Source organism: Onychomys torridus, unplaced genomic scaffold (genome assembly GCF_903995425.1).
Source record: "Onychomys torridus unplaced genomic scaffold, mOncTor1.1, whole genome shotgun sequence".
Taxonomy (NCBI): domain Eukaryota; kingdom Metazoa; phylum Chordata; class Mammalia; order Rodentia; family Cricetidae; genus Onychomys; species Onychomys torridus.
Window position 1 is genome coordinate 713,815 of NW_023412870.1, and position 21,220 is coordinate 735,034.

The 21,220-nt window shown below is 39.9% G+C and overlaps 1 protein-coding gene across 1 annotated transcript; it reads left to right on the top strand.

Annotated features, from left to right (window-relative positions):
* The first annotated feature begins 8,569 nt into the window (after positions 1 to 8,569).
* Positions 8,570 to 9,550, top strand: LOC118575925 (olfactory receptor 14J1-like). Its single transcript, XM_036176282.1, has one exon. It carries the CDS (start codon positions 8,588 to 8,590, stop codon positions 9,548 to 9,550), a length of 963 nt encoding a protein of 320 aa, XP_036032175.1. The 5' UTR covers positions 8,570 to 8,587.
* The last annotated feature ends 11,670 nt before the right edge of the window (positions 9,551 to 21,220 follow it).

A 21,220-nucleotide genomic window follows, 5' to 3' on the forward strand; every position in this document is an offset into this window, starting at 1 on the left:
AACTGGAACTTGGTCACTCCATCCTCTGAGATATAGATCACATTAAACCCAAGTCTTTCTCTGAGGGTGTTCTGAGCCTATAAATATATTCTTTACATTAAAGATTCCTCCAAGAAATCACTGTCTCTGATGGCCAGTGTCTTTCCTGGGAGTCAGTCATCAACAAAAAGTCATTATTTGATGGCTTCATCTAAGGAAAATTGACATAAAGAATACATAAACACACACACACACACACACACACACACACACACACACACAAATATTTAAAGGCAGTTTCATCATACCACTAAACTGGAAAATGGCATGTATTTTGTTTGCTAGTTTAGTTATATACAAAAATAAAATGTCCATTTAAAAATAGAAAGATAGGGGGTTGGGGATTTAGCTCAGTAGTAGAGCACTTGCTTAGCAAGCAAAAGGCTCTGGGTTCAGTCCTCAGCTCTGGAAAAAAAATAATAGAAAGATAGAGTAATTGCTGAGAAAGTTTAAGGATCAAACCACACCAATGAAAAAGACCACTTTCTGTTGCTTGCCTATCAAGATGTAGGACTCTCAGCTGCAGCACCAATGTCAGCCTGCATGCAAACATGTAGCACCATAATAATAATGGACTAAACTGTGGTGGTATTGCATTCCCTGAAATATTGTGTACCCTAATAAACTTATCTATGGTGAGAGAGAGAACAGCCACAATATTAAACATAGAGGATAGGCAGTGGTGGTAGCACCACCTTTAATCCTAGCTTTCCAGAGGCAGAAACCCATCTGTTCAAGGATACAGCCAAGCATGGTGAATCACGCCTTTAATCCCAGGATGTTGCTGTGGGATGTTCCATATGTCAAATGTGTTGCTCTGATTGGTTAAAATAAATAAAGTGCTGATTGGCCAGTAGCCAGGCAGGAAGGATAGAGTAGGCGGGACAAGGAGGAGGAGAATTCTGGGAAGTGAAGGCTGGAGCAGAGAGATATGGCCAGCCACCGCCATGACAAGGGAGATGTAAGGTAATGGTAAGCCACGTGGCAAAGTATAGATTAATAGAAATGGGCTAAATATAAGAGTAAGAGCTAGACAATGGTAGGCCTGAGCTAATGGCCAAGCAGTTTAAATGAAATAAATGTTTGTGTGTTTATTTTACAAGTGGGTTGTTGGACTAACAGGGTTTGGTGGCACCTAGAGAGAAGCTCTCAAACTACAGGGAGTGATGGCAGAAAGAGAAAGATATATAAGGCACAAAGACCAGAAACTAGAAGCTTTTGACTTTCAGGCTTCTAGCAGCAGCTCAGCTGAGATTCTGGATAAGGACTCAGAGGCTTCTCATCTGAGGAAACAGGATCAGCTGAGGAAATGGCAAGGTGAGGTAGCTGTGGCTCTTCTGCTTCTCTGATCTTCCAGCATTCACCCCAATAACTGGCCTCAGTTTTGATTTTATTAATATGAACTTTTAAGATTCATGCTACACTAAACCTCTGAAAATGTAAGCCACTCTAATTAAATGTTTTTCTTTATAAGAGTTGCCATGGTCATGGTATCTCTTCACAGCAAAAGAAACCCTAACTAATACAGTATGACAAAAGAATATATGTTTACTAAAAGGGAAAAATTAAAAATACCAGTATAGGGGGCTGGAGAGATGGTTCAGTGGTTAAGAGCACTGACTGCTTTTCCAGAGCACCAGGATTCAATTCCTAGCACCCATGTGGCAGCTCACAACTGTCTATAACTCCAAGATCTGACATCCTCACACAGACATACATGCAGGCAAAATACCAATGCACATAAAATAAAAATTAATTTATAAAAAATGAAGAAATAAAAATACCAGTTTAGATGTTTCTCACATTTTACAAATAGTATTTATCATTAAATTAACTGTATGTCCCTTATTTATCTCATTGCATATGGAGTTGAAATTTTCTAACATTAATGAAATAAGAGTGAATTTTAAATACTGGATGAAAATTATCATGGACTTTTAGAATATTATAAACATACAAATTAACAATCAGCAAATTTCAAAACAGAGCACATATTTCAAACAGGGAAATTCTCAGTTTAATGTAATACATCTTACATATCATCTGTCTGGTATGATTTTGTTCTAAATATTTAATCTTCATTCAGTAACCATGGTCTATTTAATTATCATAGTTTCTTCAAAACATTCAGAATCATTGACATAGGTTCTCTGGCTTTGTGCTTTTTCAGGTTGTAGCAACTTTTATCTCTATACATTTTCATATTCAGGATAAAGCCATCTTAGGTGAGTTTGAAGAGATTGCTCAGTGGTTAAAAGCACTTGAATTCAGCACCCAAACAGAGCACATCACATCTGCCTGTAATTCCAGCACTAAGATTCCCAATGCCTTCTTCTCAGCACCATAGGCACTACACTCATGTGTACTCACAAACTCATATATAAATATATATATATATATATATATATATATATATATATATATATATATATATATATATAAAACTAAAAATAAATAAAAAAAATAACCCTAGTCACTAAAGTTATCTGCAATGAAAAGAAACTGAAAAGGATCTTGGTTCAGAATAGACATTCAAACATAATTTTTAAGTCTAGAGCTAATAAAATTTCCTACCACGTGTGATGGGTAGTACAAGCCAAATGCTACATGGGCTTTAAAATATGACTATATTACAGAAGGAAAGGAAGGGAGGAAGGAGTACAGTGTGATCCTAATTAGTCATAACAAAAAAAAAAAAAAAACACACAGAGTCAGATATTAGGGTGAAAGTTGAAAGATCAGAGAAGCAGAGCAGCCAGCCACTAGGAGACTTCTTACTTCTACAAATCCTCAGAATGAATCCAGCCAAGATCCTGTCTCCACCTGCCTAATAGTCTTATCTCCACCTGCCTAGTGCTGGGTACCACCACCACCAGAGTATGTTTCTCTTTTAGACTGGTTCAATCTTGTATAGCCCAGGGTAGCCTTGAACTCCTGGTCTTCCTGCTTCCTCCCCACAAGTGCTGGAATTAAAAGTGTGTGCTACCACTTCCTGGCCTCTATGGTTACCTAGTGGCTAGCTATGCCGTCTTATCTCCAGGCAAGCTTTATTTGTCAGAACACGAACAAAATATCATACCAAAAGAGGAGGATAAAGTACACAAAGGAGGTCTGATAAAGCCACAAGGAATCATATTCTTGTTTACTCACCTAAATTATGTACAATACATAAAAGTCTTTGTGTATGTGCATATTTATTTCTAATGAAGTTTTCCTACAGGGTCTGACAAAGTTCCCTCAGGAGCCACAGACTATCTAACAAAAACTGCAACTCCAGGCATAAGAAAACCCCTTCCCAGGCATTAGTCAGGGGAACCCAGGAGTCTCCCAAAATAGTATGGGCTATGCTGTTGCACGTGTTTACATCCCAGAGGTGGAAGTTAAGTCCCTATTACTGAAGATACTATTTACTTCAGACTCAATATCCAGAGAATCTGAGTTGTATCTGACCTAAAGCTTCCTATGATAGCTTTCACAGTATGGAGGAGGAGCTATGCAAGCTTCCAAGGGAGGGAAGCAAACAACAGTCCTATCCAGCTACAACGTCTATGAACAACAAGGAAAACTAACTTGCGTGACACGCTAATCTTAAAGACACAACAGTAGCACTCATATCTTGGTGGTAATCAATAGCTCTCTAGTTGAAATTGAAGGTCCAGTCAACAGGAGGAAAATCATGCCTGATACTGAAAATCCAGCAAACGAACCAGGGCTGGTGAATTCATGGATCTTGGGGAAGAACATGCTATGATGACTTTATTAAATCTGCATAATTCCTAACAGCATTCCAAATAACTATTACTATATCCACAGACAAGTGTAGCTTTCAACTCTTGTCAAAGAAACTTCTCTTTGCAACAAAAAGAGACCATTACAGAAAAACACAACTGGTCAAACTACAGAGAACAAATGATGCATGTTAATATGGGGGAGGGGAATCTTACAGAGACCCATCCATAGACAAAGAACTGCAGGCAGCAAAGGAGTCCTGAGAGCAGGACAAAAGTCCTCCCCAGGGATGAGTTCCCAAATCAGTTATCCAAAGCCAAGAGGTGAGCCCTGAAATCATATACATACAAGTAATACCTAACAGACTGAGAAAGTTGTATTTATATATTTAGTTGTCTGTGTATGTGTGAACAACGAAAACCAGGGAAAAAGAGGCCATGATTTCCAGAGGGAGCGAAGTGGGAGGAGGTACATAGAGAAGTTGGAGGAACCAAAAGGAAGGGGGAAGTAATGTAACTATAGCTTAATTTTCAAAAAGAAATTAAGTAAATATTTTTAAAATGCATAATGAGTATGTAATCATACAGTTTAGAAGTAATCTTTGGAGTAATTTTGTTTCAATATGTAGAAACATAGTCATACATGGTTACTCCAAAATGCTAATAGTATCTATTATTAAAGTGGTAAGAGAACTAAAAATTTCCTAAACAGTCTCCTGGCTTGCTTTATTTTTAGTTAAAAGTTTTTGTAAAGGATTTTAGGCATTTCTGCTAAATATATCATAGGATTTCCTAGACATTTTTGCTATCCTGAGTAGTCATAACTGATGACCAAAATAGCTCCTGAGAACATGAATTCCTGAGTAAAGTGACAAGTGAGGGGATGTGGGGTCATCTCAGCATGTCCCTCTGACATCAACAAGGCCTCAGGCAGGAACCCTAACCACAAGCATCCACAGGGCTTTTGTTGTGAACAAAGACCATGGATATCAACACAATACCTGGCTGTGGCAGGGCCATGGACCCAGACATGGCCTTTGGTGGAAGCACAGGCCACCCACATTAGCCTATTTCTCACAGCTGACCCTGCCTGTGGTTGATATATTGTGCACCCCAATAAACTTATCTGGGAGTCAGAGAACAAAACAGTCACTATATTAAACCTAGGTTTAGGTAGTGGTAGCACATCCCTTTAATCCTAGCATTCAGGAGGCAGAGATCTGTCTGGATCGCTGTGAGTTCAAAGCCACACTGGAAACAGCCAGGCACGGTAACACATGCCTTTAATCCCAGGAAGTGATGGCAGGAAAAAGAAATGTATATAAGGCATGAGTACTAGGAAATAGAGCCTTTTTAAGCTTTTAGTTTTTAGCAGCAGTTCAGCTGAGATCCATCTGGATGAGGACACAGAGGCTTCTAGTTTGAGGAAACAAGATCAGCAGAGGAACTGGTGAAGTGAGGTTGGCTGTGGTTTGTTCTGTTTCTCTGATCTTTCAGCATAACCCAAATACCTGGCTCAGGGATTGTTTTTATCAATAAGACCTTCTAACAATTCATGTTACACCTCTCCAGTTCTACTTCTATCCACTGCACGGCTCCTTTTTCTCTCTCATCTCTCCACCACAAACTTGCTCATCATAGTTGAGCCCATCCAGACACTTTGATGGAGCGGGTGCAGGGGAGCTGCCCCACCCCTCACCAGCCACCACAAAGTGGTGGTGTGGGCATGTGAGAGCTGGCCATGGTTGTGTGGGAGACCTAACCCCAATGGCATAGACATGGGAGCTGGCATGGGCAATGGAGAACTGGCAGAACCATAGCCACAGGATCTCCATGACTCAGGGCAACAGCAGGACAACAGAGAGGAGCACTCCACAGGTTGTGTTCAGACTAGCAGGTCTGGAAGCTATTGCCAGCAATGGCTAAATCAGAAACACTGAGTGCAGTGCCCAGGTTTCTCAGAGCTGTAACCAGCTCTCTGGGAGATTCACAGGTCTGCTAAGGACTAAAAGCCACTGAGCCAGAACACTAAACCCCAAGCTCACAAAATCCCTCAACAGCTGTGTGAAAATTTGAGTGACTCCATGTCCCAGGTGGCACAGGGTCAAAGTAAATGAAGTAACTTTGTGTAAGTCCAAACTTCCATTTCAGAAGATAGTGCATGCACACACACCTCCCCACAAAAAAACAGCTCAACACAATTGCTCTCCAAGGACATAATAGGGTTTCAAATCTGCAGCTGTGGACAAGAAATATCAGAATGTGCAGAACAGCTTGGGGAACTGCACACACAACAAGACATCCTGGAGTGAGTTTTACAAACTTGGATGAGGAAAGATAAATATTTTATGGGAATTCTAACCCACCCTTATAATCTATCTTAGTTTGGAAAAGCAAGCTTATAATTATAACAAGTAAGCAAGGATATGTTACTGATAATAAACAGAATATTTTAAATTCACATAGACATAATAAGAGGCCATATGAGAAAACCAATGAATGAGAAAAGTTAGCATGTTACATTCTTGAATTTGTGACAATTCTGTAAACTATTTTTTTTTTTTTTGCTTTTTCAAGACAGGTTTTTTCTGTGTAGCTTTGCACAGGTTTTTCTGTGTAGCTTTACACCTTTTCCTGGAACTCACTCTGTAGCCCAGGCTGGCCTCAAACTCACAGAGATGCTCCTGGGTCTGCCTCCCCAGTGCTGGGATTAAAGGAAGGCGTGCGCCACCACCTCTGTAAACTATTACAGCACTTCTTCAAGAACTCTCAGATGTCAGCAAGAGAGACAGCCTGAGATGAACATTGTCAATGAGATGGTGACCCTGTCCCTGTGTCTTTTTTGATATGTGTGAATTTTTATTGCTCAAATGCCAATTCTGTTATTTAAGCAACTAACTCTTAATTTTTTCCTATTAAAATGCTTAACTCTAAACTGATGAAATTGTGTAGATCAAATGAGACCTGTTTTAGGAAGGATCTAAACATGCCTCCTGTCTTATATATCTCCCAGTATACTGTATGATTTGTCAGATTAAAATGTTAAGATTTAATGAATATAAAAAATTTATTATGAACAATGATTATGGACATGTTTATAATTTTACCAACATCAAGTAAAAATACTTCAAAGAAGCAGAATTTGGAAAGAAGAAAACTGTGAGAAAAATAAGATCTCTAGTTTGCACTGATTTCTCTTGTGGGACATGAACATTTGAAGAAATCACATAGTATGAGGATATTCTAAAAGGATTAAAGTTATGACTGAGGTACACAGAGCAGGAGACAAGAGACTTTCAGGCACAAGAGTTGTATCATATGAAACAAGTTACCTAGTTTTTTTAACAGTGTTTTATTTTCCTTTAGAAGGAGGAAATTTTTATGAAGCCCACACCGGTTTGAATTCAGCACGGTACTGCCACAGCTTGTGGGATTCTTTTTCTCGTGTCATGCTTGGCTCTAAAACCATTTTCATAATCAAACTCAAACATCCTGTCAAGTAATTTGATGTAGGTTTGGAAAGATTTGGTATCAAGTTCATTCTTTGCAAAAGAGATATGAGGGAGGTGGAGTGAGTTTGTTCTGTCGCAAGAGAGATGCCACTACATGGAATATGCCACAAGATTGAAAAGGTGACCTCAAATTTTATTCTCTGATTGTATTCTAAGCATATTAATTATAAGTAGACACAAGAAAATATATGGTGATATTTCACAGGACTTAAAACCTCAAAAGACTGACAGAACATGTTTGCTCTTGTTGCCTAGAACTCATTAATGGGGAAAAAACATGCAGAAAGTTGACACTTTTAAATTCTCATCAACCCTCAAACATCAACATGCATCTTGCAAGGGGAGAATGATGGGTTATTTTTAACCCCTCAAATACCAAAGCAAAGGATCATGAACTAAAGCATGACTTCTCTTCTATCTGAATAAATGAATTTAATTTTCCAGTCTCTTATTGAAGTTAGGCACTGGATGTTGGTCATTTTCCTCCACATCTTAAACCACCTCAAGAACTCACCATGTGTCTTTGAAATTGTCTTTGCTTTTTGGTAAGTGCTACTAAGTATTTGATGGCTACACCCGAAAGCTATTAGTATGGACAGCAGTTCAAATAGACACTAAAAATGCTGTGAAGTGAAATAGGATATCTAAATTGAGAGTGGCATGTGAGTGTTCCCCCTTACACAAGTTTTTTTTTCTGTTCTTGATTTCAACAACTACTGCATGGTTATTTAAGAGCAATACATCTATTCATATTTACAGTTGGTTCTGCAATAACAGACTCTCTGTAATGATAGCATTGTTTGCTAAAGAAAATAGCTATTTCCAGTGGACAGCCAACCTATATTTTCATTCCTGTCATATTCCCTATACATGCCTATTTCATCTGCTAAAATGGTACCCTGTCCTGTCTACACATAACCAGTCCTATGTTCAAAAACCTTACATCCATGGCCAATCTATTATAAAAGTAATGGGTTTCTATTGTGGCAATGGAATAGTGCTTTTTCACAGGGCAAACACAGCTACATTCCTTAAGAGAACCAGTGACAGACCACATGTACATTTACCTGTAACTACCTGTTTATAAGTAGATAGTGTGAGCTCCGTTGACATGAGAAAAATGTGTGCTTACTTAATTTGTCCAACAACTAGAGTATAGCTGGTTTGATATATATTACTATATAAATATATAGACAGTAATCATTGAAATAAGTACTGAGGATAAAATAAATAATTCCTCAGTATCTGTATACTGCATTTACTATATCGTTTTATTCTTCAGCTGCTACCACAATTTCTAGTCCTAAGATGCTTGTGAGAAATATAACCACAATGAGTGGATTCCTCCTAATGGGGTTCTCTGACAACCATGAGCTACAGATCTTGCATGCTTTGCTCTTCTTGGTGACATACCTATTGGGATCAGCAGGTAACTTCATCATTATCACCATCACCACACTGGACCGGCAGCTCCAGTCTCCAATGTATTACTTCCTGAAGCACCTTTCCCTTCTGGACCTCTCATCCCTTTCTGTCACAGTTCCCCAGTATATTGACAATTCCCTGGCAGGCAGTGGATACATTTCATATAGCCAGTGCATGCTGCAGGTTTTTTTCTTCACAGCTTTGGCCTGGAGTGAGATGGCCATTCTCACAGTGATGTCATATGATCGTTATGTGGCCATCTGCCTTCCACTGCACTATGAGGTCATCATGAATCCCCGGAAGTGCATGTGGTCTGTGGCAGCAGTGTGGCTAAGTGGAGGCATCTCGGGAACATTGTATACAACAACTACATTCTCTATCAAGTTCTGCGGGGCCAAAATAATCCACCAATTCTTCTGTGATGTCCCCCAGTTGCTCAAGCTCTCCTGTTCTAATGATTACCTTGTAGTAATAGGAGTGTCTTGTTTCCTTTCTGCAGTGGCCTTTGCCTGCTTCATTGGGATTTTCCTCTCCTATGTCCACATATTCTCCACAGTTGTCAGGATGCCCTCTGCTGAAGGACGGTCTAAGGTCTTCTCTACCTGCCTGCCCCACCTTTTTGTTGTCTCATTCTTTCTTTCCACAGGCTCCTATGCATATCTAAACTCAACTTCAGAGTCTCCAACTGCTTTAGATTTCTTGCTCTCTATCTTTTACACAGTACTGTCTCCAACACTCAACCCTGTTATCTACAGTCTGAGGAATGAGTCCTTGAAGGGAGCGGTAAGGAAGTTACTGTTAAGTGAAGATTTCATTGGAAAAAAATCATTTTTATTCTTTTGTTAGTGGCTACTAAAACAAGACACAGTGTTTTTAGTATTTTGAATATACTAGTTTTAATATTAAGGATACCAAGATAAAGTACATTATGAACACATTGCATAGTAAAATTTGATTTGATTCTTTTAACCTATGTCATTAAGTACACTGTTTGTTCTTTCAAGTTACTAAAAAATATGATTAAAATCTAGAAATATAGACCCAGTTCTTCCTAACTCTCCCAGTCCATTGGCACATTGACGCAACTGTGAACTTATCAGTAATCCTAACACGGGTTTTGAAAGCATGTTGATGGTCATATTATAATGAGAGGAACAACAAGAAGAATTATATTTACTGTTAGTGAATTCACCAGATGCATCATAACTTTTTAATATTTATTACTTACTTCCAATGTTTGTTTTACTTTTGTCTTTCCATATACAGATTTTAAGGATTAGCACAAGCATGTATGCCATTATTGTGCACATATACATAATTTAATTACTAGTTCTCTAGTGTGCCAAGTATTTATTGTAATTAATATAAAAATTCATTTAAGCTTTAATTCTTTAACTTGTATCACTTACTATCAATTTTCATTTACTCATAATTCATTTTTAAAATGTAGCACAAGTACTTAGGAGGCAGAGGCAAGCAGACCTCTGTTATAATTTTTAGGCCAGCCTGGTCTATATAGTAAGTTCTAGGCCAGTCAGAATCACATAAACAAATGACCATGTGTTGTGGGGGGGGGGGGGCTTCTTATCTTCCTAATTCTAAAGAAATCAGATTGTTGGATCATAGTGTACAAAATGCTCAGTTGTCTTGCAAGCTTGAAGGTATTAATTTCCACAGTAATGAATGCATGACCATGAACAATGTCTGGCCATGTTTCTTTATCCATTTAACAGGTAATTATTATTTCAAACAACAGATATTCATAGAGAATGAATGAATGCAGGTACATGTGCTGTGTGCCACATTGATCATGTGGAAGTCAAAGAGCAACCTTTGGGTGTTAGTCTTTGTCTTTCTACCTTTTTGAGACAAGGTCTTATGGATATCTCTCCTTTTCCCTCTTGGCCTATTGGCCACTGGTCCATGAGGGCAAAGGTACAGAAGCAAGTGGCAACAGAAAGCTTTGTATGGGGCCAGTGAGTATGAATGGAGAAAACCCTTCAGAAGACTACTTTCAGTAAAACAGCTCAGAGTAAGGAATATACAGGATTATGGAGCCTGGGGACAAACCCTAATTTGCATTAAGTGACACACTCTTATCACAAGGCTTCATATGTGCCATTAGGGTCCTATCAAAATGTCTAGAGCACTTGCCTAATTACCATGTATGTCATCAGGGAAAGAGTGTTTGCAGGAAACTGTACCAAGGGTCACCCTTGAAATAAGTCAGGTTTCCTTGGCCTAGAAACATCCTCCAGATAAGGCTAGGTAGAGAACAGGAAGCTTTTCCTGGTGGGAGGGAGTCCTCCATGATGCCAAACTTAGAGAAAGCTGCCAGGCTATGGTAGACTGCAACCTCTGATCAGCCAGCAATGCCATCTAACATCTCTCCCTGTTTTAATTTATATTGGAGGTGTCATCGAAAACCTGTCACCTGTGTCAGAAGGGTCCAGGACCTAATAATGAATAATGACCTGATTGGAGGTAATTTTTAGCAATGGTAGTTATCTGTCACTGAAGGAACTGATTAAGGCAGGGGTCGAGCAGCAAAATAAAACACATTATAATCAGAGGACAGATAAAGGGTAGGAACCAGGAAAAAGACTCCTGGGGCTGATCAGAAGACCTTTGCACAGGGATTAAGGGTCTTTACATTTTGTTCCACTGAATTGGACACATTGACAAAGAAATATCATTCTTCTCCCAGGACAATACAAGTTCCCCCATGCTCAGCAGTTATTTGGTCTAGTGCTCTTTCTGTTTCAGAGCATGGTTCATATTTATCAGCTGGACCTGAGTTGTTGATTTTGGGTATTACGAAGAGGAAATGCTTGCAATCTTGTTCATGGAGTGATATTGAAAAGAAGCAATCTTTAATGTCTAATATTGGGGTATTTAGTGGTATGACAGAGGGAAAGGGGAAGATTACTAAGTGAGGCCAAACTGAGGTAAGCCCCAAACTTTCATTATTAATTGCTCTCAGATCCTGGAGGAGCCCCAGGTCCCAGTTTTCTTTTTAATTACAAAAACATGGGTGTTCTAGGGGCTTCTAGAGGGGTGATTGTTTCCCATGTCTAATTGTTGTTTAACTGGATGTAAAACAATTTCTGTCTGTTTAAAGGCCACTGTTCTACCCAGACAGGATCTTCTATGATCCACTCTAGCAGGGAGTGAGGTATTCAACGGTAGTCCTTAAGATTGGGCTTCTTTTGATCTTAATATTTTTGGTATTCTTCTTTGGTAGACTTTCTCATGTCCCAGTAGCAAGGACATTAAAATCTTCTAGGACATCTCTTTCTAGTAAGTTAGTGGCCACATTGGCCACTAGGGATCTAGTGGCCCCATTTGTTTCATCTGAGTCCTCCCATATGTAAAAGTCTTGGGTTATGAATGCTTGAGAGAGACCACCTACCCCCATTAGTTGGAGTCTGGGTAAGAGGATTCAATGTGTACAGACTTAGCTTGTCTTAGGATAGTTTTGTGTACTCCTGTATCTATCAGATATTTGAAATTTTTATTGTCAATTTTAATCAAAAGTCTGGGGTGGGAGTCTTGAGGTATGTTAGTGACCCAGTGGATTTGTGGGCCTTTCCCTCTTAATGGCTGGGCTGAGGCTGCCCCTGTGTAGTTTACAGGCAGCAGGGGTTGCCTTCTTTGTTAGTTTTGAATTTGCAGTCCTTCCTCCAGTGATGACCTTTTCTACAACTGGGGTGGGGGAACGGTTTTAGGGGGTTTAGGGGCAGTTGAATTATTTTTGGGGCACACCCTTTCCAATGTCCTGTCCTTCTACATTTAAAATATTTTGAGTTAGACCATATTGTGACTGCACAGGCTTTGAGAAGGGAGGAGACCTGATATGAGGCAGTCCCAAAGTCATGAATAGCCACAATCCATTGGTGGTAATGTTTATTTTTTAGGCCATGACAAGCCTGTCTGTGCTCCAGGATCATTTATCATTGTCTGTGCTCCAGGATCATTGCTTCCCAGACAAAATTAGTAGCCTTTCTTTGCCCATAGGTTCTGTTACTTTTCTGTCTAGACTGGCTTATACTTTTACTTGTTTTTTTCTTTTTTAAAGGTCAGTGAAGAGGCCTTCCCAGGTCCTGTGGACAGGGGAGTCAAAAGGTCCCAGGCTTGGAACACACATAGACAGACCTGTTCAAAGCATCTGCAGATTGAGGAGGGGGAGGTTTTGTATTCCTGTGGGAAAATTACCTTGACAGAACAATTGGTCATAATTCCAGTTTATTAATCGAGGAAGGGGTTGTCCTTATTGTGCTCCTATTTGTTGATTATGTAATTCATTTTTCCCAGCTTGTATTTGACATTCATCTCTAACCAAGGCTTCCCATTGTACAAATAGAGGCCTGGGACATATATCTGTGCAGTCTTGGGTAGTTAAAAGGGTACTATTAAAATTATGTACAATAGACTTGGTCCAAGGGTGTGAGTTCTATCCTCCCAGACAGCTTGGTATAGCCCTTTTAAATCCTTGCGAGGGATAGCTGGCTAACAGAAATTGTCTTGTTACACTTAGAATAACAGGAAAGTTCCCTATGGGTGGAGGCTCTGGATCCCTAGGCCATCGAGGCTGAGGAAACCAGGGACAATTGTTCCCAGTATCGCTGATATTACAGAGCTGTTCAAAGGCTGTGGTGTTAGGTGCCATAGACAAGGGGGGCTCATCTGGATGTTGGAAAGGGCCTTTGCCTTGATATTTGGGTCTCTGTTTTCTGTAATCAACAAGGACTCTGATTATTTGTCCTCTGGAGCCAATGAGGGCTCATAAGGGGCAAGGCAGGTATCATCTAGCCATGCCTTCCTATAGGTCTCTTTGTCACTGATTAGGTCAGACTAACTGACCCACTTGCTTCTGGAGATTCACCTGTTTCCTCCTCCTTGTTTCTATAAGCATTTGGAGATTACAAACACTGCTTCCAGGTCTCAGACATCCAGACTCAGTTGTCAGGGTGGCCAGTAGGTTTTGTTTTCTCATTGTGCCATCTTCAGAGTCTATGAAAAACTTTTATTATCTTCTGCTCTACTCACAGTAATACTTTGAGTGTCTTTTCTTACTTATTTTAGTAAATATCATGTTTGTCATTCAGATTAACTTAACAATAGTGATCTATTGTTGAAAATGTTTAGAGAATCAAGCCAGATATTTTCAGTCAGACAGGGACATGCCCTGTACTCATGAGACAATAGTGATGATTGTTAGCACAGGCAAAGCAGAGCACAAGCCTAGGGGTGCATCACCTTATCTAGGAGCTAAAAATCTGATGTGCTTAGTTTATATCTTGACATTATTTTAAAAGATCCATGAGTCTCAAAAATATAAAATATGACTGACTCATGAACTTTGAAGAAAAGCAAGGCATATGATCTAGTGATATTGGAATGAGCAATTGTGCAGTGATTAAGCAGAAACATGTTTAGCTGTCTTTGTTCAGTTAACACCTTGGTCTAAACTAGCTTCCTATGTATGGATGAAAATGCAGGGATTGCTTTTGGCTTATTTGTTTATACAAGTTTTTTTTCTTTTATTCCACTATAAAGTTAAAATTTATAGCACTAAAATTTATTAGTGCCATATAATAGGTTTTTCTTAATTGGATTTATTCCAAAATATTTTATTTCTTATGACTAATTTTAATTGAAAACACTTTTCCATACAGTGAATTTTATCATGTTTTCTCCTCCCCCAATTCCTTCCAGATCCAAATACAAAAATAAATCAAAAGAGGGAAAAATATACAAACACACCATTGAAATTAGTTTGTGTTTACCAACTACTGGGCATTGTGCCTGCTCTGAAGTGTGGTTAATACACCCATAAGACTGCATTGGAGAAAACTGATTTTTTTCCTTTGCCAACAGGTATCAATTGCAGATAGCTTCTTGATTAGATATAGGAGCCTCTTGGTTAGATATAGGAGCCTGTGTCCACTTCTCCCTCTCAGTTCCAGAATCCCATCTGGACTGAACATCTGCAGGCCTTGTGCATGCTGTCACAGTATTTGTGAGTTCATAGATAAATCAGTCATGCTGTGTCTGGAAGACACCATTTCTTTTTAGTTATACATCAATTCTGGTTCTTAGAATCTTTCCACCTTTTCTTATGTAAAGATCCCTGAACTTTGAGGGAAGGACTTTGATAAAGACATCCCATTTGGGACAGAGTGCTCCACAGTCCCACCCTCTCTGTACATTGTCCATTTATGGGTCTCTGTGTTAGTTACCACTTATTGCAAGAAGTTTCTCAATGAGAATTGAGAGAAGCACTGATCAATAGGTCTGGCACTGTGTCACTAGAAGTCTTGTTTTGTTGTGTTCCTTTAACAGAATAATAGTAATGGATTTTTCTCTAGGCCCATGACCTATCTAGTCTCAGTCTCTTGGACACTTTAGCAACAACAGGAGTGGGTTCCATATCAGGGAGTGGACCTTAAATACAATTATTTAAAAAGTGGTTGATAACTACTATAACATTCGTGCAACTATTACAACAGTTTGTCTTACAGAGAAGTCACTGTGATAGATGGCAAGGTTTATAGCTGGGAGATAATGATTATTGCCTTATTCCTCTGGTAACATTACAATGCCATGAATGCTTGTCACTAAGAGTCAAGCTTCTAGTTAGGCACCAGCTCTATTTCTCCATATTTGATGAGATGTATAAGTGTTGCCTTCAGCAATAAGGCTTTACTATCAGGTTGTAGAGAATAATCAACAGCCTTGGTTATGTTTGATGATTTCCTTAGGACCCCTTTGGATGATGACACATAAAGATAGGCCCCATTCTTTGTACTGGAGGTTTTACTTGATACGATAAAATGTGTAGTTGGGACATTGTCTCCCCTGTTATTTGATGACTCACTTTAGGTTCATTTCATAGGTGTATATATTTTAGGAAGCGTCTACAGTAGTACATTTCCATACGGTTTTTAATGACCTTTGACCTTAGTATTACTTGTCCCTCCCCATATTCTGTCCTTTACTATTTTCTTCCATCTCCTTCTCTACTTAATCCTATTCTAGTTCTCCCTGTCTCTCCATAACAATACATGCTATTTCTATTTCCTTGGGAGATCCTCTTCTCCCCCCTAGACACCTCCTAGGTACTTGTTCAGATTGTAGCACATTTATAGAAGACTTAGAAACCAATGTCCACATATAAAGAAAATATACAATATTTGCCTCTTGGTGTCTGAGTGATTTCTACAGCTTTATTCATTTACCTGAGAATTTCATTTTTCTTAACCACTGAATAATACTCTATCATATAAATGTCACATTTTCATTATTCATTCATCAGTTACTGGACATCTAAGCTGTTTCCAACTTCTGGCTATTACAAATAGAGCAGCAATGAACATGGATAAGTATCTCTCTAGTAGGATGTAGAATCTTTGGTTATATTCCCAAGACTGGATCTTGAGAAACTACCACACTTATTTTTTTTTTCTTTTTTATCTTTTCTTTTTTTTAAATTATTATTATTTTTGTGTTTTAATTTTACACATCAGCCATGGGTTCCCCTGTCCTCCCCCCTCCCATGCCCACACCCACCTTCCCCCTATCCCCTCTCCTCCATTCCCATCTCCTCCAGGGCCAAGACTCCCCTGGGGATTCTTTTAAACCTGGTGGATTCAGTACAGGCAGGTCCTGTCCCCTCCTCCCAGGCTGAGCAAAGTGTCCCTGTGTAAGCCCAAGGTTCCAAACAGCCAGCTCATGCACTAAGGACAGGTCCTGGTCCCACTGCCTGGGTGCCTCCCAAACAGTTCAAGCTATTCAATTTTCTCACTTATCCAGAGGGCCTGATCCATCTGGGGGCTCCACAGCTTTTGGTTCATAATTCATGTGCTTCCATTCGTTTGGTTATTTGTCCCTGCGCTTTTTCCAATCTTGGTCTCAACAATTCACACTATTACAGTCCCTCCTCTTTCTCAACAAATGGACACCTGGAGCTCCAACTGGAGCCTGGCTGAAGATCTCTGCATCCACTTCCATCAGTTATTGGATGAGAGTTCCAGCACTACTGTTAGGGTGTTTGGCTATCTGATCACCAGACTAGGTCAGATCAGGCTTTCTGTCGACCATTGCCAGCAGTCTACAGTGGATGTATCATTGTGGATTTCATGGGACCAATCCAGCACTCTGCCGATTCCTGTTCTCATGTGATCTTCATTTATCATGGTCTGTTATACCTCGTTCTCCCTTTCTGTTCTTGATCCAGCTGCGATCTCCTGAATGGATGAGATCTACATGAACTACCACACTTATTTTAATAGTGGCTGTACAAGTTTGTACTCCCATGAGCAATAAAGGTGATCCTATTTAACCATATTTTTGCCAGCATCTGCTACCATTTGTTTTATTAATCTTGGCCATTTTGACTAGTGTAAAAGGAAATCTCAAAGTAGTTTTAATTTGTAGTTCCCTGATGACTAAGAATGTTCAACATTTCTTTAAGTGTTTCTCAGCCATTTGAGTTTCCTCTATTGAGAATTCTCTGTTTAGATTTGTACCCCATTTTAATTGGGTTATTTGGTTTTTGATATTGTTTCTTTAGTTCTTTATATATTTTGGATATTAGCCCACTCTCAGATATGGAGTTGGTAAAAATCTTTTCCCATTCTGTAGGCTGCTACTTTGTCTGAATGACAGTGTCCTTTGTCTTACAGATACTTTTCAGTTTCATAAGATTCCATTTATTAATTGCTGGTCTTAGTGCTGTACTATCAGTGTTCTGTTCATAAAGTCTTCTTGCCAGTGTGTTCAAGGCTATTTCTCACTTTATCTTCTATCAGGTATGGTGATTATTATGTCCCCAATTATACTCCCAATAAAATTTACCTGAGGATCAGAGGAAAAAGCCAGCTACTATATAGAAGTCAGGCAATGGTAGCACACACCTTTGTTCCTATCACTTGGGAGGCAGGGATCTGTCTGGATCTCTGTGAGTTCAAAGCCACACTGGGAACAGAGCCAGGCATGGTGGCACATGCCTTAAATTCCAACACAAGTTAACCATGGATGTCTGGAGGTCTGTACAGACAGACAGGAAGTGACAGAGTTGGGCAGGAACAGCCTGTGCTGTTTGCCCTGCTGGGAGACAGAGAGCTAGGGGCAGTGGTTTGGTCTGCAGCCTACAAGCTCAATAGTTGAGCCCAGTGGGGTGCACTGGCATGGAATTCCCTCTGGAACATGTCATAACTGAATAGGGCCGTTCCTAGACCCTGCAAGCCAGCAGCCAGCATGGAGCGACTGCAGCTGTAGTCCATGCTGTTTGGCCTGCTGAGAGCCAGAGAGTGTGGGCAGCAGTGCTGCTGGCAGGCTACAAACAAAAAGATGGAGCCTGGGGAACCTGGGGTATCAGACACAGAGGACAGACACAGGGACATGTGATGTCCATTGTCTCTACCACTTCACAAAGCCATGTTTCTATTCATGGGCTATTTTCTGACTGAAGGCCATGCAGATGTCAGTGGTCTGTGTCTCCTCGGTGGCCATGTTGGGGCCTATATTGGACATAAGTGGCCTGCCCTGACACCTGAGGTCATGTTGATGTTGGTGGTCCATGCTGTTGCTGAGGGACATGTCTGTGTCTGCCTGTCTCTACCACCAAAGGCCATGTGGATGCCCATGGTCTGTGCTGCTGCCAAGAGCCATGTTGGTGGAAATTGGCCTGGGACTCCATCTGGGATCATGTTGAGTCCTTGGCCTGTGCTACCACCGAGGGCTATGATGGTGTCTGTGGTGTGCAGTGGCAGAGGACAGTGTTGATGCCTGTGGCCTGTACTGCCACTGGGGACCATGCTGAGGTATGAGACACATATTGATGCTATAGACCATGTGGTCCATGCTGTCACCAGAAACCATGTGTAAGTCCATGATCCAAGTTCCTACTGACTTAAAGGGCAAGCAATCCACTTTTGCCTTGATATTTATGACTACAGACTCACATTTGAGAAAGGGACATGTAAGGTATCTGTGACAACCACTACCCCAACATCCCAAAAAAGTAGCAGCCTAGACAGAAATCCACTAAGAGAACTCTTTTAAAATGCAGTAAGGATGCTGAAGTATAGATATCCACAACTGATAGCTCTTACAGAGGTATAGGTGATAAGAAACTTTGTTTTCATTTGGGGCTGATCACTGGGAGTCTGTCCATGCTCCAGTGCAACACAAATTGGACTTGTTTTATTTGCAGGTTAGGGTGGGTGGAATCAGTAGGCTCATATGACAGACCTAGAAGGACTGGGAAGTGAGTATGCTCAGGGTTAATGATGTGAAATTCCCGAATAATAAAAATATTAAGAAAAATATTTATCAGCTGTGGGAATTTCCAGTTGGAATTTTTAGGGTCACTTTTTGTGTACTATCATATGATTTTCAAGTAAAGAAACTGTGACTTCTTCCCTTTCTATTTGTATCCTCTTCATCTCTTTCAGTTGTCTTATTGTCCTAGCTGATACTCTGAGCATTATATTGAGTAGGTCCCTTGTCTTGTTCCTGATTTTAGTGGAAATGATTTGATTTTCTCCCTATTTAGATTGCTTTTGGCTATGGGCTTGCTGCAAATGCCCTTTAAAGTATGTTGAGGTATGTCCCATGTATTGTTAGTTTCTCCAGGATGTTTATAGTGAAAGATGTTGGATTTTGTCAAATGTGATAATATTTTATTTATGCACCCCAATAAAACTTATCTGGGGATCAGAGAACAGAGCCAGCCACCAAATTAGACATAGAGGTCAGATGTGGTGACACACACCTTTAATCCTAGCATTCAAAAGGCAGATATCCATCCAGATTTCTGTGAGTTTAAGGCCACATTGGGAACATGTGGCCAGACATGGTGGCACATGCCTTTAATTCCAGCACTAATTAACTACAGAGGTCTGGATGTCTGTACAGACAGACAGGAAGGGATAGAGCTGGACAAAAAGAGAAAGTGATGTAGTTGGGCAGAGAGAGGAAGTAAGATGGCAGGGCACAGAAAAGTATATAGGCCTGAGTACACAGGAATTAACCCTTAGCCTGAGGATTTCCTACCAGTAAGAACTTGTGGCTTGGCTTGTTCTATTCCTCTGATATCTCAGTTATCACCCCAATATCTGGCTCTGGGTTTTTTATTAATAAGACCATTTAGCAATTCATCTTACAGTCAAAGGTCTTTTCTGCATCTAATGAGATGAACATGTGGTTCTTCTCTTTCAGTCTATATATGTAGAGGAGTATGTTTATTGATTTACATATGTTGAGCTATCCCTGTATCTCTGGGATGAAGCCTACTTGATCATAGTAGATAATGTTTTCATTGTGTCTTTTGAAAACAGCTCTTCTCTCATACAATATTTAACAACCACAGTTTCCCCTCCCTCCACTCCTCCTAGCTCCCCTCTTCCTCAGATCCATTTGCCCTCAATACCCTCTTCAGAAAAGAGTACACCTTTTAGAAACTACAGCCAAGCAGGACAAAACAAGATCCAAAAAGATAAGGCAAAAGTCCTCATACTGAGGCAAGACAAGGCAGGACAATATGAGGAAAAGAATCTCAAGTGTAGGCAAAAGAGTCAGAGACAGAGAGACCAGCCCCCAGCTCCCATCTGGCCTGGAACTCCCATCTGGACCAGAAAGAGCTTCCATCTGGAACAGAGAGAGGCTTCCTGAATCTGTCAGTTCTGTCTGGACCAAGAGCACTGATAAGACCAAGAAGAAATCCATGAGGAGACGGGAAGATGTCAAGGCAGAAGTACATACAACAAAGTAAAGAGCAATGCAGCATCACCAGAACCTAGCCCTCCTCCAAAAGCTAGACCTGAACATCACACAATGGAAGAAGTAGAAGAAAACAACCTTATGAATAACACTATGAAGAGGCTAGAGGCTTATAAAGAAGAAATAAAAAATGAAGTGGAGGAACAGAAAAACAAAAAATGGGGAGAACACTATAAAAAACTAGAGGAAAGGACAAATAAATCAGAAGAAAACAATAAATCCCTGAAGGAAAATCATGAGAAAGCAACAAAACAGACGAGGGAAACAGTCCAAGACCTGAAAAGGGAAATAGAAAAACTGAGGAAGACACAAGCAGAGGAAATGCTGGAAATAGAAAATCTGAGTAAATGAACAGGAACTTCAGATGCAAGTATAACCAACAGAATGCAAGAGATGGAAGAGAGGATCTCTGGTGTTGAAGATATGGTAGAAGAAATAGATTCATCAGTCAAAGAAAACACTAAAGCCAAGAAAGTCATGACCCAAAATATCTAAGAAATTTGGGACACCATGAAGAGACCAAACCTACGAGAAATAGGGATAGAGGAAGGAGAAGAATACCAACTCAAAGACACAGAAAATATATTCAACAAGATCATAGAAGAAAACTCTCCCAACTTAAAGAAGGAAATGCCTATGAAGATACAAGAAACCTATAGAACACCAAACAGACTAGACCCCTCAAAAAAGTCCCCTTGCCACATAATAATTAAACAGCTAAATGTACAG

Coding starts and splice junctions, on each gene's coding strand:
- LOC118575925 (XM_036176282.1), top strand. CDS start 8,588: ATGCTTGTGAGAAATATAACCACAATGAGTGGATTCCTCCTAATGGGG.